Source organism: Aulostomus chinensis, chromosome 10, assembly GCF_037954235.1.
Source record: "Aulostomus chinensis isolate RoL2024-O1b breed Wild chromosome 10, RoL_Achi_v1.0, whole genome shotgun sequence".
In the NCBI taxonomy this organism is placed as follows: domain Eukaryota; kingdom Metazoa; phylum Chordata; class Actinopteri; order Syngnathiformes; family Aulostomidae; genus Aulostomus; species Aulostomus chinensis.
Window position 1 is genome coordinate 5,360,897 of NC_141329.1, and position 24,203 is coordinate 5,385,099.

Sequence of the window (24,203 nt, forward strand, 5' to 3'; positions counted from 1 at the left end):
TCAGTCTGAGTCACTCTGCTAACACACTAACACACACACACACACACACACTCACGCACACACTTGCAGATTGTCTGACACTGGCAATTAAGCTTTCAGACTCCTGATCTGACACTGAAATAACCACAACGATGATGCTCAGTGACTTTGTGTGTGTGTGTGTGTGTGTGTGTGTGTGTGTGTGTGTGTGTGAGAGTGAGAGTGGAAGGACCAATGACAGTGTGTTTATGCATATGCCACGTTCTGAAAAGAAGTTCTTGATTGAATGATTTGTGTGTGTGTGTGTGTGTGTGTGTGTGTGTGTGTGTGTGTGTGTGTGTGTGTGTGTGTGTGTGTGTGTGTTTGCATGGGCGCTTGTCTGCCAGGATGTATGTGGGTAAATTCTCACTAATGAAACTTGGCTCTCCCACCTCCAGTGCCAGGGTGTGATGTTCTTCATGGCTCTGAGATCTATTTCTGATCCGAGTGCCAATCACACTTTGATCACTCAGCAACCAGCGGGCATCACACCTAACAAATACTGAAGTCTCCAGAAAATCATCAAGATAATCTTACTTCTCTCTTCATTTAAAGTTGACTTTGGTGAAGTCGTAGGTATGCAGACACTTTATTACGTTTCACTCCTTTTTCATGCAGGCAACTGTGTGCAAGCAAACCTGTGTGTTTCCTGAGAGACAGCTTGCAGATGATACATTTTTGCACAGACACACACTCCCACAGGACATTACCTATAACAAGGCAACCCCGTTTCCTACATCTGGCATCCCCTGTCTAACACATCCTGTCTGACTTTCATCTTCTCAAAATGGATTCTCCCTAGCCACAGTGCTAGCTAACATATTGTATGTATGAATTCACTTTCAGCTGCAAAAAAACAAAAAACCTCCCTAGAGATACGTGATGCTGTTGTCCTCGATCTTGGTGGCATTCCCAGTTTCTGTTCATAAAAGGGATGATTTCTACTGTGTGGATATGGGCAGAGGTGAGTTCTGCGAGGATAACAGTAGTCCACAGGTAGACTTGAATAACTAGGTTTGCATTAGTTTGCATCACATGAAGTAAGGAACCCAATCACGACCCTGCATAAAGGTTAAAGATAGCTTTACAAGGCAAAGGACAGGAACGGTATGTTCACAGCTGCTGTTCATTAGCTGTGAATATCAATATCATGAAGATAAAGATACAGTAACATTTATTTGCATGTTCATGAGTGTTATTCTGCCTGAGAATCCAAATTATTATTGCTCTTGAAGAGCTCCTGATGCACAGCAGGTCTCTGGTCAGACAAAAATGTTTCAACTGGTCATTCAGTTGCTTCACACTTTGTGCAAGCGGTTGTCTGTCTATATGTGCTGGCCCAGCGATGGACTGGCGACCTGTCCAGGGTGAACCCCGCCTCTCTACCCAAGGCTGCTGGAATAGGTTCCAGCCCCTGCCCGCGACCCTTAAAAAAAGGATAAGCGGAAGAAAATGGATGGATGGATGGATTATTGTTGTTGTTGTTGGCAGTGTGGTTCTCACTGCATCATGTGATGCTCTTCTCAGTAATCTGTCAAGTTGTTTAATCATCTGTGTTTACCATCAGAGTGTAAAACATTTCCCATTAGCTGCAAAAATGCTACTAAACAGTGTGTGTTTCTGTGTGTGTGTGTGCAAGTCTAAATGTGTGTTTATGTCATTGGTTGTGTAGCTACTCCATGCATCTATGCTTCACTATATGTGGGTCTGTGTGTGTGTGTATTGGTAGCCAATGTGCTTGTGTCCCTCAGAGTGTTTCTACCCATGAGAAAAAGCTTTTTCCATCTGGCTAAATGTTAGCTCAAGGCCTGCTTCTGTGTGTGTGTGTGTGTGTGCGTGCGTGTGTGTGTGTGTGCGCGCGCTGGCGTGTGTGTGTGTTTTTGTGTGTGTGCATGTGAATTGCATTGCTGTGCTGCTTATCAAAGCCTGTGCTGGCTCCACTGTTTTGCCACTCTCTCATGACAAATCAGCTTTAAAAATATTCTCCCTTGTTTCTCAGTCACGCTCACACAAGCACAGAGGCATGAAAAAGACACACACACTCGCGCGCGTGCACACACACACACACACACACACACACACACACACACACACCCTGGGGGGTGAACGCTGCATGCCGAGGGGTGTCAGCTTTGGTCAGCATCGCCACTTGCTCCACGTCTTTCCTTATTCTTCTTTGCTGCTCTTCCTACAAGTTCTCCATCCTGCACCATCTTCTCTACCTCATCTGTCTCCTTTTCTTTCTTACCACATCAGAATCCCAGACGCTCTATTTTTCTTTCTCAGCTTTATGCATATCAACCACTGATACCGATTGCCACATCTGAGGATATTTTATGCCTCTGGGATCATGCCAAAGCTGCGGTAATACGTTAAAAATTGTCTAAAAAGTAAAACAAACAAGAGAACAACAATAGTGTGTCACTTTCGTCTCCCTTACTTCCTCTGTCCTATTTCTGGAAGAGGCAACCTAGACGAATGCCTCAGGCAGCAGTTTTTGGGGGTGTACCCTTTGTGTGCACTCTCGGTCGTGATTGGGGTGCCAGTACACTCACACACACATAAAGACATACTTCTCAATCTCATGCAACCTGCGATCACAGTGCCCCTTTTCTGTACTGCAAAAAAGTTTCTTTTAACAGGTCAAACGACTGAATGAATTGGTGTCTGTGTGTGTGTGTGTGTGTGTGTGTGTGTGTGTGTGTGTGTGTGTGATGTGAGGGAGAGAAAGACAAAGAGACCGAGTTCATGACTTTAATGAAGAGTTACTTGTTTAGCCTAATCAACAAAAGGGTGGTTTGGAATAATTTGTTTGTTCATTTAAACCACGGAGGCGGGGACAAAGATCCTACTCACACCCGGTTTCTGTTGTACTTACAAAAAGTAATTACACAGGATTACGAGCCAGGAGGGGCCAGGACTTACACGTCGGGATATTTATAGTCATTGGTCTGATGTCAAACTGTGTGTTTATCATGAGACATCAGAATATTTCCCGGTATGTTTCTGCTGACAAAGGTGGTTCTTGACAATGCTGATATTTCAATAAAAAAGCATAGATCAATACGTATAAATAAAGCAGAAATTTGGCACTTTGAGGGTTGCAGGTTGGGTTCAAGCCATTAAGTCAGTTTATCAGGTTGGATGTTTGCAGATCTTTGGAACCCTGTGACATCAGGGTGCTCAATTTGGTGTTTCACCTGTGCCACTGATAAATTGTCTGACCAATCTGTGCAATATTTTTCTGTTCTTTTGGATGGTTATTTCAAAAGTTAGAGCATGCACATTTTTTTCATACGATGTAAAACTAGAGTTAAAGAGGAGCAAACCATAGGCGCCACATCGCTGAGTGTGTTGTGGCCTGCTTTCAGAGGTGGTGGTGGCGGTGATGGTGGTGGGGGTCCTGGTGGGATCTGGCCTAGGGCACCAAATGCATTTGAACCATCACTCCTGCTGCCTGATATTAGCTCTTTTCTTTCAGAATATTACTTTACAGCAGCACCACCTGTGCTTCCAGACAAAATTAGTCTCCGTCACTTTGTGATGTCAAGTGTCTGCATGTGTTTTGGAGAAGTATGAGGAACTGCCATGCAGGAGTGGAGCAATGGTGGGGTGAGTAAGGCGGAATATAGAATCCAGACAGCAGGGACCTTTCCATTATTTTCCACTCTAAGAAACAAAGTCATGATCAAGAAGGAAAAACATGTTTGAAAGGAGGAGGAGTAAGAGAGTCCAGTGCAATAGTCAGGCCACAGAAGCATTCAGCTGAGAATTACATACATGCCTAGGCAGCTGGGGTGTACATATCCATGAATTATAGACAAAGAAGACCTATATATACACAGTTACAGAAGGAGCACACTGCATGTATTACGTCCCTTCTGTTGGACAAAACACACATGCTGCATTAGCCTGATGGCCACAGAGCTGCAGTGAGAAGGTAACGAGCACTGACGATATCTGGCTGTTTTCATCAATAAGCGTTTGATTCATTTGCCACATACTGATTTATGTTGTTGGTGGCATATTATGACAAATGATCACTTAACAGTTATGGATAATTAGACATTAAAACACTTGGTGAATGAATGATGATGAGCGAATCAATAAAAATTCAAGTCCTCTCCATTAGTGGATGCATATTTTTATTATTGTACTGTACATGTGCGCAGGCACACACACACACACACACATGCACGCACGCACGCACGCACGCACGCACGCACGCACACACACACACACACACAATTTTTGCTTCAACTCTCCTCCCTGACAGTAAAAATATGCCCGTCATGACCTACCACTTGTCCCTGTAACCTCCTGCCAGGCCGACAATTTTAGTGTAATCCAAAAACTGTAGGGTGTTCAGTCCAGCATCACTCTCCAACTACAGGACAGGTTACACCCTGTGTGTCTTTGTGTGTGTGTGTGTGTGTGTGTTTCTGTGTTTGTGGGGTGGGTGGAGGGCTTGGGTGAATATTTTGAGTGCGAGAAGGTGCCAGAGAAAGGGGTGTGTATGCTATGTGGGTGTTTGGGTGAGCACATGCCTTTCTTGTATTTTTTATTTTTTTTTTGGTGAATGTGTATGTGTGCGTGTGTGTATATTTATGTGATGTGTGAGTTCCCATTGAGGCTGACACAAAGGGATGTCCTGTGACACGGACAGAAGAGGTTAAACAAACAGCCACAATAGCACCAAACACTGTTGACTTAGTTCTCTCAGGGACAGGCTTCATCAAGCCAGTGCAGATGTGACATGTTCCGCCTCAATCACATGAGGTGCACTCATGTCACCAGGCTGAGTTTTCTAGCCGGTGTGCAAGATGTCGGTTGGCCAGATGGTGTAAACTAGATTTTTTAGAGTTTAAACCACAGGGACAATCTTGGAGAGAATACAGATTTGCATTGAATGCAACAATATATTCAACTAACACATAAAACAAATGATTAAATGAATTTACTTTGTGTTCATCAACTTTATATCTGAACTTGACTCTTCATGAAAAGTAAATCTTCCGTTCTTTAAGACACTTAAAAAAAGTTTATATCTATTTTTGGCACAGTTTTTCACATGTCACTCAAACTTAATTTTGCATATCAAGAAAGCTTATGATGTGTGTGTGGGTGTGTGTGTGCTCTCCTCAATCATGCATGAATAAAAAAAGAGCTGAGAATGAGATTTTTGGCATGGTTACTACTGACAACCTGTACCTCTACAGGGCTCACATCTGATCTTGCATTTTTGAAAAACCAGAATAAATTTTGGAGCAAAAAAGAGTAAAAATGCCATCCAGCCTGAAGCACAGTTTGTCTTTTGTAAATCTCTTTTCATGATTTGTTATTGTTATTGACATGATTTTTTTCTACATGTGAATAAAGACGCAAAAACTGGCATCCAAAGTTCCTGCTCCCGGGGCAATGCTGGATTTCATGGTTGTGAGTCATATTTTTTGAGTAATAGCTTAAGAGTTTATCTCTGGTGAAGTTGAACCACAGCCAAAACACATATTTTTTGCAGAATCACTATGATCTCATAAAAATCCCGTAGCTGAACTCTGCCTATGAGCTCTGCTTCACTGGCAGGACACATTTGAAGGTCCCCAACACTGTCCGGGAGCTGCTTCTGGAATGAGCTACCTTCTTTGTAAATCACACTCTGAGTACACACACAAGATGCAGCCACACACTCACGAACAACCACAGCCTACAACGTGTCACACTCTTTCATTTGGAAAATGACTACACACTAGACAGGAAGACAGACAAGCAGAAGCTTGGAGGAAGGACAAAATGAAATTAAAGGAAGGCTGAGAATTATGCCGAAGAGGAAGATAGTGAAAGAGAGACAGTGATCGAGTAATGTGGAGACAGACGGAGCTGAGACAGAGATTTGAGGTGGAAAACTACTGTAGCAGGAGCAGCGTTGAAGTGACTTTCAGCAAGACGTTAACCCCCTAATTGCTCTTGATTAGTAGGTAGGAACCTTGGATGGCAGCCTTCACCAATTGTGTGTGTGAGTTTGTGTGTGTGTGAGTGAGGCAACATTACAGTACCGCTAAGCTAAAAAGGTGCCATATGAATACAGTTCATTTACTATTGGTAGCAGTGGTAAATAGCTAGACTAATAGTTGTATTCCCTTTCAAGTCAGTTGGTTACATTGAAATTTTTTTCATAGATCGTCAGATTTTACAGTGAAAGTGTGAGTGATGAAAGCCACGGAGACACTGCCTCGTCTATGACTGAATAAAAAGTTCACCTGAACACATCAAACGCTACATAGGCTGCAACAAAGAGCCCGTCTGAGTGAACTCATAAATATGCAACGATACAAACTGCCTTGCGTGCATCTGTTAAGTCACGCGTGCAGTTGTGGAGCTGTGTCACTTGTGATGTGTGCCAATTTGTTACAAATTCCTGCTTTTCTTTTTTTTTTTTCCTTATCTATTTCAAAGTCACCATGAAAGCAAGGACACAAATGAAAAGCTGTGAGTCACAATACATTAAAATATTTCTGAAGCTTTCAAGCTAGTCCTCATATCTTCAGCTGCGAGTCTCAATGGTCCTTTTGGGCCTTTGATTGGCATTAGCATCCACTTAGCTTGTACAAGTGTCTCTCCTGCATCAATGACACAACACCTGTTGATGGGTACAAATTAGCCTAATGGATAGAAGAAGAAGGGTGAGCTGCACTTTGCCAACCACTGTGGAATGTCAGTGCATAAAAAAGATGAAAGATAAAGGTCATCTTATTTCTTGATTTCTCACTTTTTTTTTTCCCAGAAGAAGACTCTTAAGGGAGGATGCAACTGGGGCGTATGTATTTGTATCGGACATCAGAGAGTGTGGAATGTGTCCCTTGGCATCTCAAGCATCATTTTGGATACAACCCCCAAATTAAAGAACTTTACAATGCACGGCAACCTCTATTTCAGATCCTTCAGATCCAGATGTTGATCCACAAAATCCTAGTTGAACTAGTGTGAATGTAAAAAGCTTCGGCATTGTTTCAACAGTAAGCTAACATCTTTCCATTCTCCTTTTCCTGCGCCAGTCTACTTAGCATGCTGCTGTCCTCTGCTGTGATGTGCTCCTGTTTAACACCTTGCCTAAGCTTGCTGAATAATGCAAAGGAGACTAACACTCGCTGAGTCAGCGCCGAGGACAGGTCAGTGGAGACGTGGTGGCTGAACGACTCTGGCAGCCGTGATACACAAACGCACAGCCACACACAAGCAGACGTATGGCTGCTCCAATGTCCGCATAGACAACAAATTATACATATTAATGTATATACGCACATACAGAGACAATGACAAACACATAGAGAGAGAGAGAGAGAGAGAGAGAGAGAGAGAGAGAGAGAGAGAGAACTGCTGGTGCATGGATGTAGCGGGGAGCAAAAAATGTCAGGCAAGAGAATAGATGAATAAACTAAGGAAATTAAATCATGTTCAAATATTCTCCTATACAGAAATGCATAAAGGAACACCTCCGTACAAAAGAGTATATCTGACTTGACTAAACAAGTGCAGTGCAAGACGGAAACTATGCAGGACAAATTTAAAGGTACACAGATGAGATTTTTTTGCAATTTACTGTAATTTCCATCTCTACAAAGACAAAAGTATAGAGTAAATGTGTGAAATCTATTTCCTTCCTTACGTGAGTGCAAATTGGATGCCTGCATTCAATTTTGCTATCGGATATTGGTCTGGCTAAAAGCTAAATTAATGATATTTTTATTTCTGATTCCTCTTTATCTTGGAGATTCTGTCAAATCTGTAGTGTCACTTGTTTGCGTAACCCATTAATATTGTACAATCTAATTAGGGCCTGAGCCTGAAGGTACTTCAGGCGAAGCGAAGACCCTATCATGTTTTTGTGATTCTATTTTTTTCTCATTGATGCAAATTATTTGTACTGAAATATAATGTAATAATAGATAACAACTCTGCAAAGACTTCTAATGTGCAATAGATGTCTGGAGCAAACAATTACGGAAGCACCAGGCTTTGTCTCCTGCCTGTAAGACTGAAATTAGGGCTCAAAAAACAGTCATGTAAGACCACATTTTTACACGTGAGCATTTCATGAATGAGTCTTACTATTTTGGTCAAACTCAAGGCTTCCTGTTCTAACAATTCATCGTTGCAGTGGGTTAAATTCTATTTGGGGACAGATAACAAGTGATGTATATAAATAGAACCATGTCTGTACCACAACAACTAAAATGGAGTGTCCATGGGGAGGGAGCCTTTTAGGGGCATTTTGGTATAAATGTGTGGACGTAGTCATTTTTCCACTGGCCTTAGAAAAGGTAGGTGATGTGTGTGTGTATTTGTGTGTGTGTGTGTGTGTGTGTGTGTGTGTGTGTGTTCCTTTCTTGTTTAAAATCAGATATTGCTTCATGTTTACACGTATTTCTAAGACTTATGCTACCATCTGTTAAGATATTTAAGTTGAACAATTAATTAATGGTATTACGCTATTTCATACAGAACCAGCAGCGCATGAGAATTAAAAATAAAGAGACATTTGCATATTAATGTAGCACTCACAGTGTTATATACTCCCACATGCACACATGCTGGGCAAGGCAGTGAGAGTTGGGACAGTGTTTCACTATACAATCTAAGACCAGAAAACCTAATTCCCTGAAACATATGAAGAGAGAAGAGGAAGCAGTGAGACAGAGAGGAAAGCATGGTGGGGGAAAGAGTAATAGATACAAGAGAGGAGACAAAAACTCCTCTCCTTCTCCACAGCAAGGACGGAAAACAAGAGGAGAACGCAGGAGGGTGTGTGTGTGTGTGAAGTTGGCTGAAGTTGTAAGAACAGATTGTGAGGAGTGTTTGAGGGAGGGACCGGAGAAAGAGAGAGGGAGAGAGAGAGAGAGGCACGGGAAGAGGGATGAGAGGGGTGTGTCCCAGTGTAACCTCACACACCATGATAGAGTGTATTTACTAACACTTCATTAGCAATATCCTCTTTGTGTGTGTGTGTATGTGTGTGTGTGTGTGTGTGTTATTACCGGTGTTGTGGGGACTCGCCTAATCTCTGTATCATCTTCGTGATTTACTGTAAAACCATTCAGTTTTTAGGTTTAAAGGTGAGATGAGGAGAGGCTGAGGCCAGTGTTGGGGCTCAGTTTTAAAGATTTCTACTGTGAACAAATCAAACCAAAGCACTTACAGCTGAATTTAAAGCGATCACTTGAAATAAGAAATATTTTCAGTTTTAAATATTGTTTTATGCTTGGATAATGGTATATATAATATTTGCTTCTGTCTAATATATGCTTCTTCAGATGTCTCCCTCATTTTAAAAGCAAACATCAAAAAGACCGCATGCGTCTAAGATTTATTGAGCTACAACTCTGTGTTCATGTTTAAGTGAGTCTGTGCTCTTTCTACACGAGGGGCAAATTTGATAATGTGTGTGCCATGTGAGAGTAAATAGTGCATGTGTGTGTGTATGTGTGTATGTGTGTGTGTGTGAGTTTTGAAGGGCTTGTTAGAGTAGCAGTTGGCTCCTGCTGACAGCTACTGCAGTTTGAACAGCAGGGCTCATGAAGATAATCAATTATTCCTGCACCACACACACAAAACACACACACACACACACACACACACACACACACACATTTATACTTAAGTAAATGTCCACTGATAAAAAGACATACTGTATCTACACATATCTATGGTCTTAAACAGATAGTCAGTGTCAAGGCATTTGCGTGCAATTTCCTAATCATGTTCCTGTGATTTGAAGATTTCTAAAAATGGCTTTGTTAAAAAAAATCATTTGATATAACTTCTGTGTGTTTATGGATGTGTGTGTGTTTTGTTGAAGCCCCAGCTGGGGTCTTGGGTTGCACAAGTTATCAACTATCAAACTCAATCTCTCTCGGCTGCTTGGACACTGTTTGCAAGACGTATATTTATATATATGTGCGTGTGTGTGTGTGTGAGTTTGCTGAGTGCAGTGCGTGATGCTGAGCAGATGCTGATGTTTTGACAGACATCCTGCACCCAGTCTGTCTGTTTCACATCAGCAGTGTATGTGTGTTTATGCATATGTGCATTTGTGTGTGTGTGTGTGTGTCTGTGTTAGGAAATGTGCACCTGCATCACCTGCATGTGTTTTCATGTATTCGTGCCTGTGTTTTTCTGTGTGTGTGTGTGTGTGTGTGTGTGTGTGTGTGTGTGTGTGTGTGCGCGTGTGTGTGGTCATGGTCAGTATGTATTTGGCCTTCCATCTTCCATTGGGATCACTTATCCTCCAGCTTCTGTAATATTCTTCTCTCTCCTTTATTTATTCTAGCTTCTTTTTCACCTTCACCCTAACAATGCCTCCTTCTCACCTCCTATCCTCGTCTCCTCTTCTAGTCCGCTATCCTACTTTCCCCATCTCTCTCACTGTGTTTGTATTCTCTTCTTCTCTCTCTGCACTTGCAGCTCTCACCTCCACCCCCTCTGCTGCTCGGATACCCAATTCAGAGAGAGTTAATGATGAAATGGAAACAGCAGAGGGGAAGCTAATGAAGACAAGAGGAGACAGGGGGGAGAGACAGATGGAGAAATGCTGAGATACACAAATGGAGAATCAGAGAGAGAGAGAGAGGGAGAAAGAAATACAGAGAGAAACGCTGACAGTTGGAGAGGGAGAGATAAAAGTGTTTGACAGGGGAGGAGAAAGAATCTTTTTCATTTGTGTCAGAGCACTATTGTCAGAGTAACAAAGACATAGCTCTCACAGTGCACTAGAGGATTTGTCAAACTCTCCCCCTCTCAGACACACACGCACACACACAAACAACACACACACATATAAAACACACAACATAAATACACAGAGCGTTTATCTCCTTCCTTCAGCAGGGGCGAATCTCCTGGGGTGAGAGTGGCTCCTGCTCTCATTTTTCTGCAGCGTCACTTCTGACATTTGTCATGTTCTCGCCCTCACTTAGCCCTGGAAGCACAAACCTGATGGCATCCTGGCTTTTTCCTGAATTTCTCGTTCGATACAGTTTCAATGAAAACATCAACTTTTTTCTTAAGAAAACTTCCCACAAGCATCTGTGAGGTGTCACTCTGAAGTGGAACCCAAAAAATAATAGTGCGCCATTTTAGATCATGTTTTTGTCAGACGATATTTAAAGTAGATGTTTGATGTTTTAATATCCTGGGTTGTGAAATGTTTCAAAGGTGTTTGAAAGGCAATGAAAGTGTTTCATTCACACTGCTGAGTGATATTTGATGGTTACCTTCACTTTGTCCGAATGGATTGTGAAGAATGAGAGAATTTTTGACTCAGGTGGAAGTTTTGAGGATTTGCTTGACTACGTTATAAAAGGTTTCACTTGACTTTGACTCTGTGTTCATAACGTGAGACCTAGAGACTTTAACTTGATCTCAACAACTCAGATGAATTTGACTAATATACTGTACATAACCACTGTTTTACATGGGAAATGATAATTAGCTCTTCTACAGCAAAGCCCTGAGATCACACCTACATGGCATCATAATAACAATACAATACAATCTGCTAAACCATCTCATTGTGTGCCCTCTCACACGTGATGTCATGTCAGGGAGGTGAACTCAGGGTCGGCTGACCCTCGCCACTTCAGTGACTGATCTGTTAGGTTTTTTTTCACGGCGGAAGACATTTTTTTTCCCAGCTCCAAGTATTATCAAATGCGGGGATATTCCCACTTGTATGCCAACTTCATTTAAGTGAGATACAAATAATTATAACGAGAAAGAATTGGTGTTTGGCCTGGATCTCATCACTCGCCTGCAGGATTTAACATAGTACAACAGAGAGAAACTAGTAATGTATTCCCTCCTCCTGGACTCAGAGCCAACAGCGGATGCATAGCTGGAGCTAGGACATGGAAGAGGCCATTATGAACAGTTGTGAGTGCAGCACAATGTTCAGGTGCAGCAGTTACATTCTTAAACATACCTGTGAAAGAGTATAGACACAGTCCACTTCATGAATTTAATTAATTAAACTAGCGTAGCATCACTACCATCCCTCATGTTAACACCTCCATCACTGCCAAATTGCAAATGTACCCATAGATAATGACACAGAAAGGCGAATAAGTCAAATTGAAGTCCCTGTTGGTAATGCTGTCCACCTCCACCACCTAGCACGCTTCGATGACACAGGAGGATCCCATTTACAAGGTAGTTATTTCACTAATCGCTGAGGAGCAGGAGCCATTTGAAAGCAAGCCTCAGGCTGAGTAGGCTCAGGTCAGGTCCAGGCATATTTCTGGGAGCAGAGAAAAAACTTGCTGAAATCTACCGAGCTCCATTAGGCAGAGGAATAATACCAGACCACAGACAGTCGCAAGATCTCGACAAAGATGTTTAGAGCGTGTTGATTAATTTGCGTAGAAAATTAATGCAAAATTGTTGAGAATTGTTTTCGCAACTCCAGAAATTAACTCACTGTTTCCTTTGCTTTTGTAGACTTTGCCTACAGCTTGATACAGATCATTTGGCTTTCTGTTATTATCAAGCTTTGGCCTAAATAACTGCCAAATAGCTGCACTGGGATCCTTTTTATTTCCCCTACATCCCCCTCAGAGAGCCTGCTTCAATGCAACACTTTGCCAGAGGGATATCAGTGTAATTAACACAGCAGCTGCAGCTACTGTGCCACTGTTATACACTAGTAATGTCATTTTTAAGCTGTTCTGGCAGCTCATGGTGCTACTAAACCTTGTGAAGATGCGTTTTGTTGCCTTTCCCTTTAATATTTCACCAGTGTTTGTAGTTTAATCCAGGAGCCACTTTCCAAGAAATGGTGTGTGTGTGTGTATGTGTGTGTGTGTGTGTGTGTGTGTGTGTGTGTGTGTGTGTGTGTAAACGGAACTGGTGGATAAATAAGCCCTTATTTAAGTCTCGTTCACTGCTGTGTAGTTACCTCCAACCCAAGGAGGTCACGTTATCAGTGGTGTCTCTTTGTTTGTGGATCAGTCAGCAGGATGACACAAAAACTATGAGGCTGACTTTCAACAGAAATGGTGGGGAGGTGAAGTATAAGCCAGGCAAAACCTGTTGAAATATTTTTAGGAGGATGGCTTGTAGAACCACCAGGTAGCAACATGGAAAGATATGCGGTTTTTAAAAAAAAATGTACTCCTAATAATCCATCCATCCATTTTCTTCCGCTTATTCCTGTTAAGGGCTGCGGGGGGGTGGAGCCTATCCCAGCAGCTACAGGCGAGAGGCGGGCTTCACCCTGGACAGGTCCCCAGTCCATCACAGGGGCAACACATAGAGACAAACAACCATTCACATTCACAGTCACACCTACAGTCAATTTACAGTAGCAATCAGCCTCGTCCCCTCTTGATGTCTTTGGACTGTGGGAGGAAGCTGGAGTACCAGAGAGAACCCACACAGGCACGGGGAGAACATGCAGACTCCACACAGAAAGATCCTGTGCCCAAGCCAGGACTCAAACCCGGAACCTTCTTGCTGTGAGGTGATGGTGCTAACCACTGCACTACCGTGCTGCCACTCCTAATAAGAGGTGGGTTAAAATGTCTATATACAGATATTTTATCGATATACATTTGTAGGAAAGATTATCGATACATCTTTTTAAAATGCGTTTGATTTTACCCGTTTATTTTTTTATTTTTGTTTGCCCCTTTAGTCTGGCGTGATTTAGTGCGTAGTGCAATGTTATTGCAGTCAGATTATCAGATGTCGCGAGATCCAGGCCTTGTGCCCCCAATCAGACAACAACAAGATGGTGGAAGCGCAACTTTAATCTCCGGCAAATTTAAGAGCCGATGTCTGGCAGCACTTCGGCTTTAAGAAGCAAGAAAACTGCGCCCAACTTGACAAAAATAATGCTGTGCGCAAAATGTGCAAAGTAGAGGTTAAGTACAATGGAAATACAACTAATATCCGGAGCCATTTGACTAGGCATCACCCAGAGTACACTCAACAACCAGGAAACTACAAGTCACTGCAACAACCCTCGCTGGAGAAAGCACTTGGGATGAAGTTTCCATCCACGCCTCCATGTGCAGAGAACATCACTTCGGCTCTGGCAATTTTTATCTTCAAGGATCTCAGACCATCCTGTGTGGTAGAAAATGTAGGCTTCAGACACCTCGTCCAGACACTGGAACCACGCTATGTGCTACCGACACGGAAACAACTGAGTCAAGTCACAATCCCAAAGATGTACAGAGATGTTAAAAACAACGTCGCAACTGCAATGAAATCGGCAGAGAGAGTTGCCATCACTTGCGACAGCTGGACAAGCAGAGCTATGGACTCCTACTTGACCATCACCTCTCAGTACACTGACAGTAACTGGTCCCTCTTGTCCCACGTTTTACAAACGCGGGCGATTGAAGCTCGCCACACCGCGAGTCATCTTGCTGAGCTGCTGACAGTTTGTGGAAGTCTAAGTTGCCCTTTTGTTTTGAATGACAGTCGGTCATATATTTAAATAAAAAGTGCATGATGTTGTATAACTATTGTTTAATGGTCAGTTCACAATGTAAATATTAATATTTAATTATGCAGCAGGTTAGAGGGTTACTTTTACAATTGAATTTACAGCAATAGTCCTTTGAGAATCTCTTCCATTACCAAAGCAAAATTGGTATTGTAACTAAAATATCGTACTGTATATTGTATGAATCGTATTGGAAATTGTATCGACTTGGGACCCAGTGTATCGAAATCGTATCGTATCGGGAGGTCAGTGGTGATACCCAGCTCTACTCCTAATAATAAATCTTCTTAATCTAGCTCAAATTTGGTCCAAAAATCTTTATCACATGAGTCATTGGTTACTATGAAGACTGTCAGTTTTTGTAAAGAAGGGTTACCATGGCGATGTGGCAGTAACAGGACACAGTATTAACTTGACTCCACGTTGTCTGATTTTTTACAAACGTCACGTTAAGCTGTCACAGTCATAGTTTCGTAGCATCACCTCATGGGTACAGGAAGTAAACCTGATGTGACATACATCTTTTAATTTACGTCAAAGTTAAACTGCATCATGGTCACATGATGCACAGGAACATGATATCTGTTGTCCAGCTAGTGGATGCAGGAAGTGATATTTGCACCACAGCGCCCCCTTGATCTCTGGAACAGCTACACACTGCAACGTGCATGGGGGTGGGTGTGCAAGGGTCAGTTTGTTGCTGCTTGTAGCTTTAATTAGGACCCAAGTGTAAGTGCTTTGTAGTTTGTTTTGCTGCAAAACAGACAAGGAAATTGCACTTAGTTTTGCACACCCAAGTACAAACACTGACTCCAGACACACAGATAAACATCATCATCCTCTACATATCTCAGTATCTCTGACACACCTCCAGCGGTTTGTGCATCTACAGCTGAGCCAAATTAACTCAGAGTGAGTGAACCCTCTGGGAGATGCTCACTAACCAGCTCATCCACATCCTTCTCAAGCTTCACATTCTATTTTCTTCCTGTTAATATCCGGTCATTCACTCTTATACATCCATGTTTCTAACACTTTTGAGGTGCTGCGTAGCTCCTCTGTGCCTGTGTGTTCACAAATTACTTTTCTCTCTCTCCTCTCACTGCTTATTCAGCACCCCTCCACTCCCATTTCTCTCATATTGGCAGACTACACCACCTTTCCCCTCCTCCACCTCTACTTTGTTTTACCCTGTTCAACCTGTCATCTCCCCTTCAATTACAACTCTCCGCTTGTTTTTTCTCACTCTTTCCCTAGTCCTGTTCATTACTTCCCTCTCCCTTCCTCTACCAAAGCTTGCATTTCTTTGCAGTATTTATTCTCTTGCACGTCATTTGGTATTCATTTCATCTTGTCTCCTCTTTCATCCACTGGCCTAATGAACTTCTTTTCATTGCTTCTTGTGTCCCTCTCATCCTGTCTCTTAACATGCAACCTCCATCTTCTTCTTTCACGCCATCTCATTTTCCTGCCCGGCTGTTATCTGCATCCACTGGCACTGCTCAGGACTACACTCTACTAGGAGTCTCTTTTTCTTTCCATCCTGTACTTTTAATTGTCCCCACTGTATCCCCAACTTAGGTCAATTTCAGAGGGCTTTCATTTGCTTGTAATTTGAGTTCTTACAGCCAGTATAAATCAGCAGGGATGAGTGACTCTGCACAGTTGCCGACAAGTTTGCATGAACAAACAAGTGAAAGAGATGTCAGAAAACAGCTGTGGTTGTAAGTGGCAACTTTGGGGAAAAGCTAAATGCTTACAGATTTGGCATAACACTGATTCAAGGACTTTAACGGTAGTCCCAAATTCATTGTGATAACATGTACATGGTTGTAGCAGCAAAGCCCTGAAGTATATTAAATTAATTTGAGTTCTACTGTTCATTTGAAAGGAAAATGACTTGTTCCCTTTCTTTAAAGGTTACATGATTTGAATCAGACAGAGAAGACATTTTGATGCAGAGCCACGCACTCCGGCAGTTCCAATTACAATAACTAGCATCAACCTTCTGCACAGCCTATACTCTTAATTCTTTGCTTTTATTATCTAACACTCCCCATTATAAGTGGATTAATTTTAATAAGTAATAATGTCTGTCACATGAATTCACATCAGTGTGGTTCATAAAAGGATTAATACAGTGATATTCTATATATTTGGATCATTTCAGCAAATTCATTGTTCTTTAAAATAATCCCATTAAGGCAAAGAACTAAAAAAAGCCTGAGTGCAGATTTTTAATCTGAAACTTTTTTTTTTCCAAGTCTTGATCAGACATCAGATAATGTGCTGACACTGCGAATCGGTCCAGAACTTCCACTCGAGAAGCACCATGCACACCTCCCTCACCTGAATCCTCCAGCCCAATCTCCTCTTTTATACTCTGTCCATTTGGCTCTTACTATCTTTCTCGAAGCTGACAGGGCAGAAAAGTAAGGGGACAGGTCTTTTAACTTGGCATATCTCACTCCACACACCTTTTCCCTCTCCTCTCCCTGTGTCCTCTAACTCTTATAATCCCCCTTCTAAACTTTCACTTCTGCCCCTGCCTCCTCTTAAAATCCGCGCCCCATATGGCCCTATACCTTCCTCCACTCAATTTCCAAGTCATCATCCCACTCTTTGCTTCTCTTTTTGCCCATACATATACGCATACACACACACGCGCACACACACACACACACACACACACACACACACACACACACACACACACACACACACACACACACACTCCAAAACAGGCTTTCCAAGTGGCCACCACCCTATTTTCTCTGGAAAGAGGAAAGAACCGTCTGCCAAAACATGGGGAGGTGGGGTAGCTTTGTGTCATGTTATTTGTGTAACAAAAGTGGGTCTGTGTGTGTGTGTGCATTTGAGATGACAAGTGTTTATTGGGGGATTCCCTAGAAAGGGAGATCCTGTGATTGTGTGGGCCTTTGTGTGTGTATGTGTGTGTGTGCGTGCGCGTGCGCGTGTGTCGGCCTGGGTGGGCGGGTGTGGAGTAGTTTAATGTCGGGTGTCCTGTGACTGACTCATGGATTCCAATAACCTCAGTGACACTCCTTCCCGCACTCACCCTCAACTGTCTAATACGGTGACACAAAAACATTTGGGACTAATTTGGGTCTTCGATCAATTCATCAGAGCCACAGACCAGTTTGGCGTGATGCTTCAGCACAGAATGACCAGGTTCATTTCTCAATCTACAAAGAGGATTCAGATTCAGGATTTCTGTGGGTCTTAAGATCCTAAATAGACTGTAGCTGAGATCATTGCATTATTTATGAGGTCTTTAATTGACTTTGAAAACCAACCCAGAATTCTGGGCGTTTCTGCAACCCAAGTCAACTAAATAAATAAATTAAAAAAACAAACAAGACAAAAACACATACAACTCTACCTATTGTTATTTTAACAATCACAGTTACTTGTGAAATTTTTAATCTGAAACATTCTTGTTTGTTTTTCTATTACAATACTAACTTAATACATTGACCCTTGTACTATAAAATCAATTTAAAGTCCAATTCAGATTAACTTCCAGTCAAACGCTGGATATAAAACATAGGACGCCTTTTTTGTCTCTTGTCTGAATAGTTTCGTTATTTTCTCAGGAAACAGGGACCTTCTGTTGAGTTAGCTTGTAAATGCATCCACACATTGAGGCTGCAGTGGTGGAGTCCATAAATCTTTTTTAAAAATTGTATCAAATCATACTTTTATTAATAATTACTACTGTCTTGATGAAATATTTAATAATCAAAAATCATGTTATTTACATTTCAAGTTCCAATGTGTATCTAAACATTCTGAAACATATCTATAAGTATATCGATAAATTAAACTCAGTAAATTAAAGTCACCTTGAAAATGATGTCACTGCTATATTTAAGGTTTTGGCACAAAAGCAAAAAAAAAGTCCCATGTTGGTTGGAGAAAGGACCACCTCAGCCTGCCTCTTAGACCAGGGCTGCTGGTCATGTTGTCATGTAGCATCATTTTCCTTCCAGAAACACTGAGATGTAACGTATCAGAGATTAGCAGACGTGCTGTTGTATTCTGGGGACTGCAGACGTTGAGGTGAGAATGTTGTGTCAGACATGTTTGGATGCTTAGGTGCTCCAGACATATTTTCTCTAAGCTTAAAAAGGGAAGGAAGAGTTCAAGTATGTACTTTCTGGCATCTATATTGAAGACAAAGTCAGCTTCTGTTCTCAGACACAGTCAAGGACCATGACATCACGTCCACTCATATCATAAGAGAGCATGTCTGCACCTGTGGATGTGTGTATTGCTGTGTAAACACCTATTTTCCTGCTCATTTCTCCATGTCTGTGCCATTATTTCCACATGCATGTGTGACAATGTATTCCCAATGTCTGCGTCTGCAAAGGTTGACTCGATGTACTGTCCTTGAGCGGAGTGTTTGAGCGCACCTGCATGCGTGTTCATGGCACTGTTTGCCACATTATATTTGCTCAGAGAGCTGACAGGGTGAAATAGCTTTTGATTAAAAAGAGCTGAAACAGATGGGGGAAGATGGGAAGATAAAGAAAGAAATGAGAACGGGAGAGATTGAAAGAGGAGGATCTGGCGAGATGGAGTGATACGTAGCGAGGCAGAGACTGATAAGATGGCACTGAGAGAGAAAGGCTACTGATAAGAGAAGACTTATTGGAAGAAAGAATAAGAGGAATTAGAAAAAATATGGCAGGCACTTAAAAAAAAACCATATTGTGAGTCTGACACTACAAGGAGTACAAGTTATATTCTCTGTTCAGCAATGTCAGTTACACTCTATGCTTTCGTGACTGCACGTTGGGGGTCAGGGTCCCTGCAGGAGACCAAGCAACAGCATGACTAAAGCGCGCCCGCACTAATCTAAGTTAGACGGCGTGATCCACCCGTGTTTGCATATTACCGTAACATGTCTGCTGTGTGTGAATGTGAACTTTCACATGCAGAGTGTGAAATGTGCGTAAGTATTCTCACTGCATTACTCTGGTTAATCTTAGAGTCAACAGGGTTGAAAAAGATAACAACGTGTGAGTATTTCACACATTCTCTCACACTCACAATAACAACCTCGAGTGTGGAGGTGTGCTTGGATTTTGTTTTCCAACAGTGGTTTTGAACAAACTGTGACTGGACACATCAGATGGATTCATAGTTGCAGCCTCATAATGACACACTAACAGAAAGAATGTTAATAGACGGGGATATAAAGCTGTCAGAATAAAATATTATAGCTGTTCAAGTACGGCTGATGTCAGCATTTTCTTTCTAAGACTTTTACATCACACAAATGCAGAGTAGGCTATGATAAAAGCACCCAGATTCACTGGTGAAAATGAATTAATAAAAAGGCACTAAAAGGAAAAACCCTGATAGTTTTGAGTATGTATTACTCTGGATATTATATTATGACACATATGGAATCAGGGCTCTTGATTTCAAGAGGGCTTTTTTGATACATCACTTGCTTTGTATCTTTTTCTGGTTTTTGAACATTCAAGGACCCAGTTTCTTCGAATAATTTGCAGATGCATGTGGAAAGGACAATGAAACAAACTTGTCAACAACTCTCCAGGCAGTCAAACTTTTTGTTTTCAAAATGTGCTGCATAACAATCTCAGTTGCTATGAACATCATTAAGAATGACATCAGTGCATTGTTCAGAAATTCACTTTACCCTTCAAGCCCAGAGGGCTGGCTATGGCCCAGTCAGTGGGTCTGTCTGGGTGATCGTGCCAATGTCTAACTACTGTTATGCACAAGTGAATATATAGGAGCCCGTCGTGAGACTGCAGCACAACAGCCAGAGTGTCTCAGTGGCAGCTATCAAAGCACCTCAGCGCCTTTGAAACCAAAGATCATCAGGAGAACAAAAAAAAAATTCTCTTTGAGTGAATCAATCTGATTTCACATCTTTAGAACATAAAAGCCGCGTGATAACAGTGTCGAGGGGATTTTCAGTGAAGAGCTGCGACGCTCCCTATGACAGTAAACTCCTGAAGCAGAGTCATTAACCACCTTATTGTTTTAAAGAAAACAGAAATCTAAGAAGTCTCCAAACTAAATCTAGGCATACGTGCATGTTTAATGTTTCCTTCAGTGAAAGCACTAAACTTATCATTTCTAAAAAGACATAATCACAAAGAGGTCCCACTGTTGGATGAGTCTGAAAGATGGAAAGTCTCTTTTTTGTTCCTTTGCTATGATGCAATATTTAACAATTTAAATAAATTCTTAAGGGCCATGGCAACTTGGTAACATAAGAAGAAAAAAACAGTCAATAAGATGGATCAAGTTTTCTCCTCTGTGTTGCATTAGGGAGCTCAGATCCAAAGAGACCAGTGGACAGCAACTAGCTTAGCGCAATGAATGGTAATGGATAGGAATGCTAGCATACCTCCATAAAACGTCATTAATATTTGTTTGTCTGCATCCAGTCTTCCTAATACTGTTACAAAGTCAGCCACAACTAGCAGCAGCAGTCACATTTCATCAATAAACGTTGAGGGTTTTTGTACAAAGTTACAAGGGAGCCTTACAAAAACGATAGTCCCATCAGTGAAGAAGCTCTGACTGTGTCATGATTCTAAAGTTACAGTTTCTTGTGATTTTAAATGGTTATTTCAAAACAAATTTTACAAACAACACTTTCGTTATGAATGCAGGTTTGACATTAGTGGTGACTTGATGTTAACCTGCCCATCCACTACTATTCCAATACAGAATTTCCCTTAGGGGATGGATAAAGTAATCTATCTATCTATCTATCTATCTATCTATCTGTCTATCTATCTATCTATCTATCTATCATTCATCATGCTAAGCTAACTAGCATTTAGCTTGTCTCCCCTGAGTCTCTGCTCCCTAATGAAGCGGAGAGAAGAGAATCTACGTCTTGGTTTGACTCTGGACAGCATGGACAATGATCATATTAACCTCCCAAAATTGTCTTGTTCCTTTAAGTACAGTGCATTCTGGGACTTTTCTGGGATTCTGGGATTTTTGACAACATGATAAATTGAATTATTCAGAAAATCAATATGAGTGTTTTAGCACAGGGGGAAAGGAAGCAAAAACAAAACATTTCTTAAAAAAAAAAAATTCTAAGGCCATAGTTTTATACTCATCAAAAAAGATCTGAGCTGTCTGCACATCGTCGAGTCAAAGTTGAAACATTTATATCTTAGACCAATCATGTGTTTCTAATGCCAGAAGACAAACAACTGGCCTTGACCGATTATTATCTATCAATCACAGACATTTCTGCACTCAGCTTCAAGTGAACAGACATGAGAGATGTTGTGCTTACATGACATTAGGCTCCTCTGTGCTGGTTCAACTACAAATAACAATAAAAACATGTGTACTGCCATTAACCACCCACTTGTTTGAGTGCATTCTGTTCTATACATTGACCCAGAGAGGTTTATCTGATGCATGACTAAGCAGAGATCACTGAAAGTAGAGGTCATGAAAATATAAGCCACTTACACTTATGATCAACGCCTCCATGTTTTTTTCATAAACACACACAGGCCAGTGAGTTGGAACAGGCCTGCGGGGCTGTTATCCAGGTTCGAACCTAATACAGTGGTATTTTCATGTTTCCCTGCCAAAAGCAACCCTGCAGCTGAGTGTGTGCCTCGGTGTGTATCTGTGTGTGTAATCAAAGGTACTGTAGCACCGAGACTTTAGCCTCAGGTCCAAGTGAAAAGTAAGCATGGTGCACCTGCAGGAAGTCAGACAAGCAAGCTCATGTAGGCACACACACACACACACACACACACACACACACACACACACACACACACACACACACACACACACACACACACTGAACCCCAGATGACTGAGACATGCCTGCTTTGCTTTCATAAATAGGCCTAACTGTTTTCAACTTTATAAAACAGAAATGTGAGATATTTAAGAGTTTATCCTGCCCTGGATTTACAACTTTCACTCTAATTCTCTCTGAGCCTTACAACTGGACTTTTACTATTAAAAAGTCTATTTCCAATTACTTCCTTTATCAAATACTAAATTGATAATCACAAGTCAGCAATAAAGCTGTGAAATTACATTAAAATATCATAATGGAAAGGCATACAGTGAAAATAAGGCTCCAAAAAAAAACACAAAAACGCACATTTCTGGAGGAAACCCAATTAACAACAAAAGAATGAAATAGTAATGAAGGCATCTCACCGTCTCTCCTCAAGTTTCCCCTCATGACTTTAGCGGTGGGCACTTCAGCCGTCACCACTCCGGCTGTGATCCCCACAATTAAAACCATCCACATCTGTAAAACCGCTGGTCTTCTCATTGTGACCGTAAACTTGTGAAAACAAAGTTTGAGTAAATGTCTTCCACGCACTTTCCACTGACTGAGAGGAAAACTCTACTTGTTGACGCCTGAGCAGATACCGGCGCGCACGATGTTCCGTCTTGTGCCAAAGTGGCCTGAATATCCACGTAAACTCCCTCTGAAAGTTCAGAGTAAAACTCCGAAACAAGTGAGCGCACGTGGGGGATAATATAGCTCCGCTCACGGTCAGACATGAGATTATGGGCGCCCGACTGCTTATCGCTCTGAAGCAACTGAATTCTGTTCAGTTACTGAGAAATATCCCGAATAGTTTACAGTTGCTGCCTGACGCGTCAGAGACAGTCGGCGCATCAAACTTTACAGAGTGCGCGCTCACACTAGCAGCCGTGTGTGTGTGTGTGTGCGTAATTGAGTGAGTGAGAGAGAGAGAGAGAGAGAGAGAGAAAAGTGGGTGTGTGGAGTAGAGCGGGAGGTCAGAGAGGGAAAAACGATTTGTTCCACGTCGGTTATCTATCTATCTATCTATCTATCTATCTATCTATCTATCTATCTATCTATCTATCTATCTATCTATCTGTCCATCTATCTATCTATCTATCTATCTATCTATCTATCTATCTATCTATCTATCTATCTATTCTCAAAAGAGAGGGAATGACTTAATAAGTCGGTTTGGTGGGCACTACAGACACACACACACACACACACACACACACACACACACACACACACACACACACACAAGAGCCTTCATTGTTCATTATATATTACATCATATACATTATATAAACCATTGTAGAGTGACGAGGACTGACTCTGCTCAGAACAGTTACTACGACGTATGAAACAATTTAATGAAAAGTATCACTAAAGACATCTGTGAGTCATCTCCCTCTGAAGATTTCCCTCAGATAACTCTGTTTCCAGATGTCATAACTCACTTACCAGAACACAGATGACATGATTACACTTGTTGAGGAGCGGAGTGAGTGAGATGGTTTGCCGGGAGTCATTCAACACGCCGCCAACATCAGCCACGGAATACGGCAGGCCGGCATCCTCTTTGAAGCCATTTTAGCTCATTTCAATGTGATTTATTCCCTTTTGTAAAATGTCATGTTGTTACATGCAGGCAAACAAAACAGTGCTTTTCCTCCCTTAACTGAGTTTATATATTAATATTATATTTAAAAAAACAACTTGATCACTCCCTTTCTGTAAGCATCTTTCACTCCTCTCATTCCTTGCCACCCATGTCCACGCATGCCATCACATTGAATTTAAGAGTTGTTTAGACTTCTGGCATGAACTTGCTAGCTCTGAGTTTCTGCTGACTAG

General features: G+C 41.7%; 1 protein-coding gene across 1 annotated transcript in view; it reads right to left on the reverse strand.

Moving 5' to 3' along the window:
* The window catches only part of pdgfd (platelet derived growth factor d), a 52,935-nt gene extending 29,707 nt beyond the window's left edge, over window positions 1-23,228 (reverse strand). Inside the window, exon 1 of the mRNA XM_086215732.1 lies at window positions 22,745-23,228. Coding sequence (XP_086071858.1) covers window positions 22,745-22,862 — 118 coding nt within the window. The 5' untranslated portion in view covers window positions 22,863-23,228. The remainder of the gene's footprint in view (window positions 1-22,744) is intronic.
* Window positions 23,229-24,203: the final 975 nt, after the last annotated feature.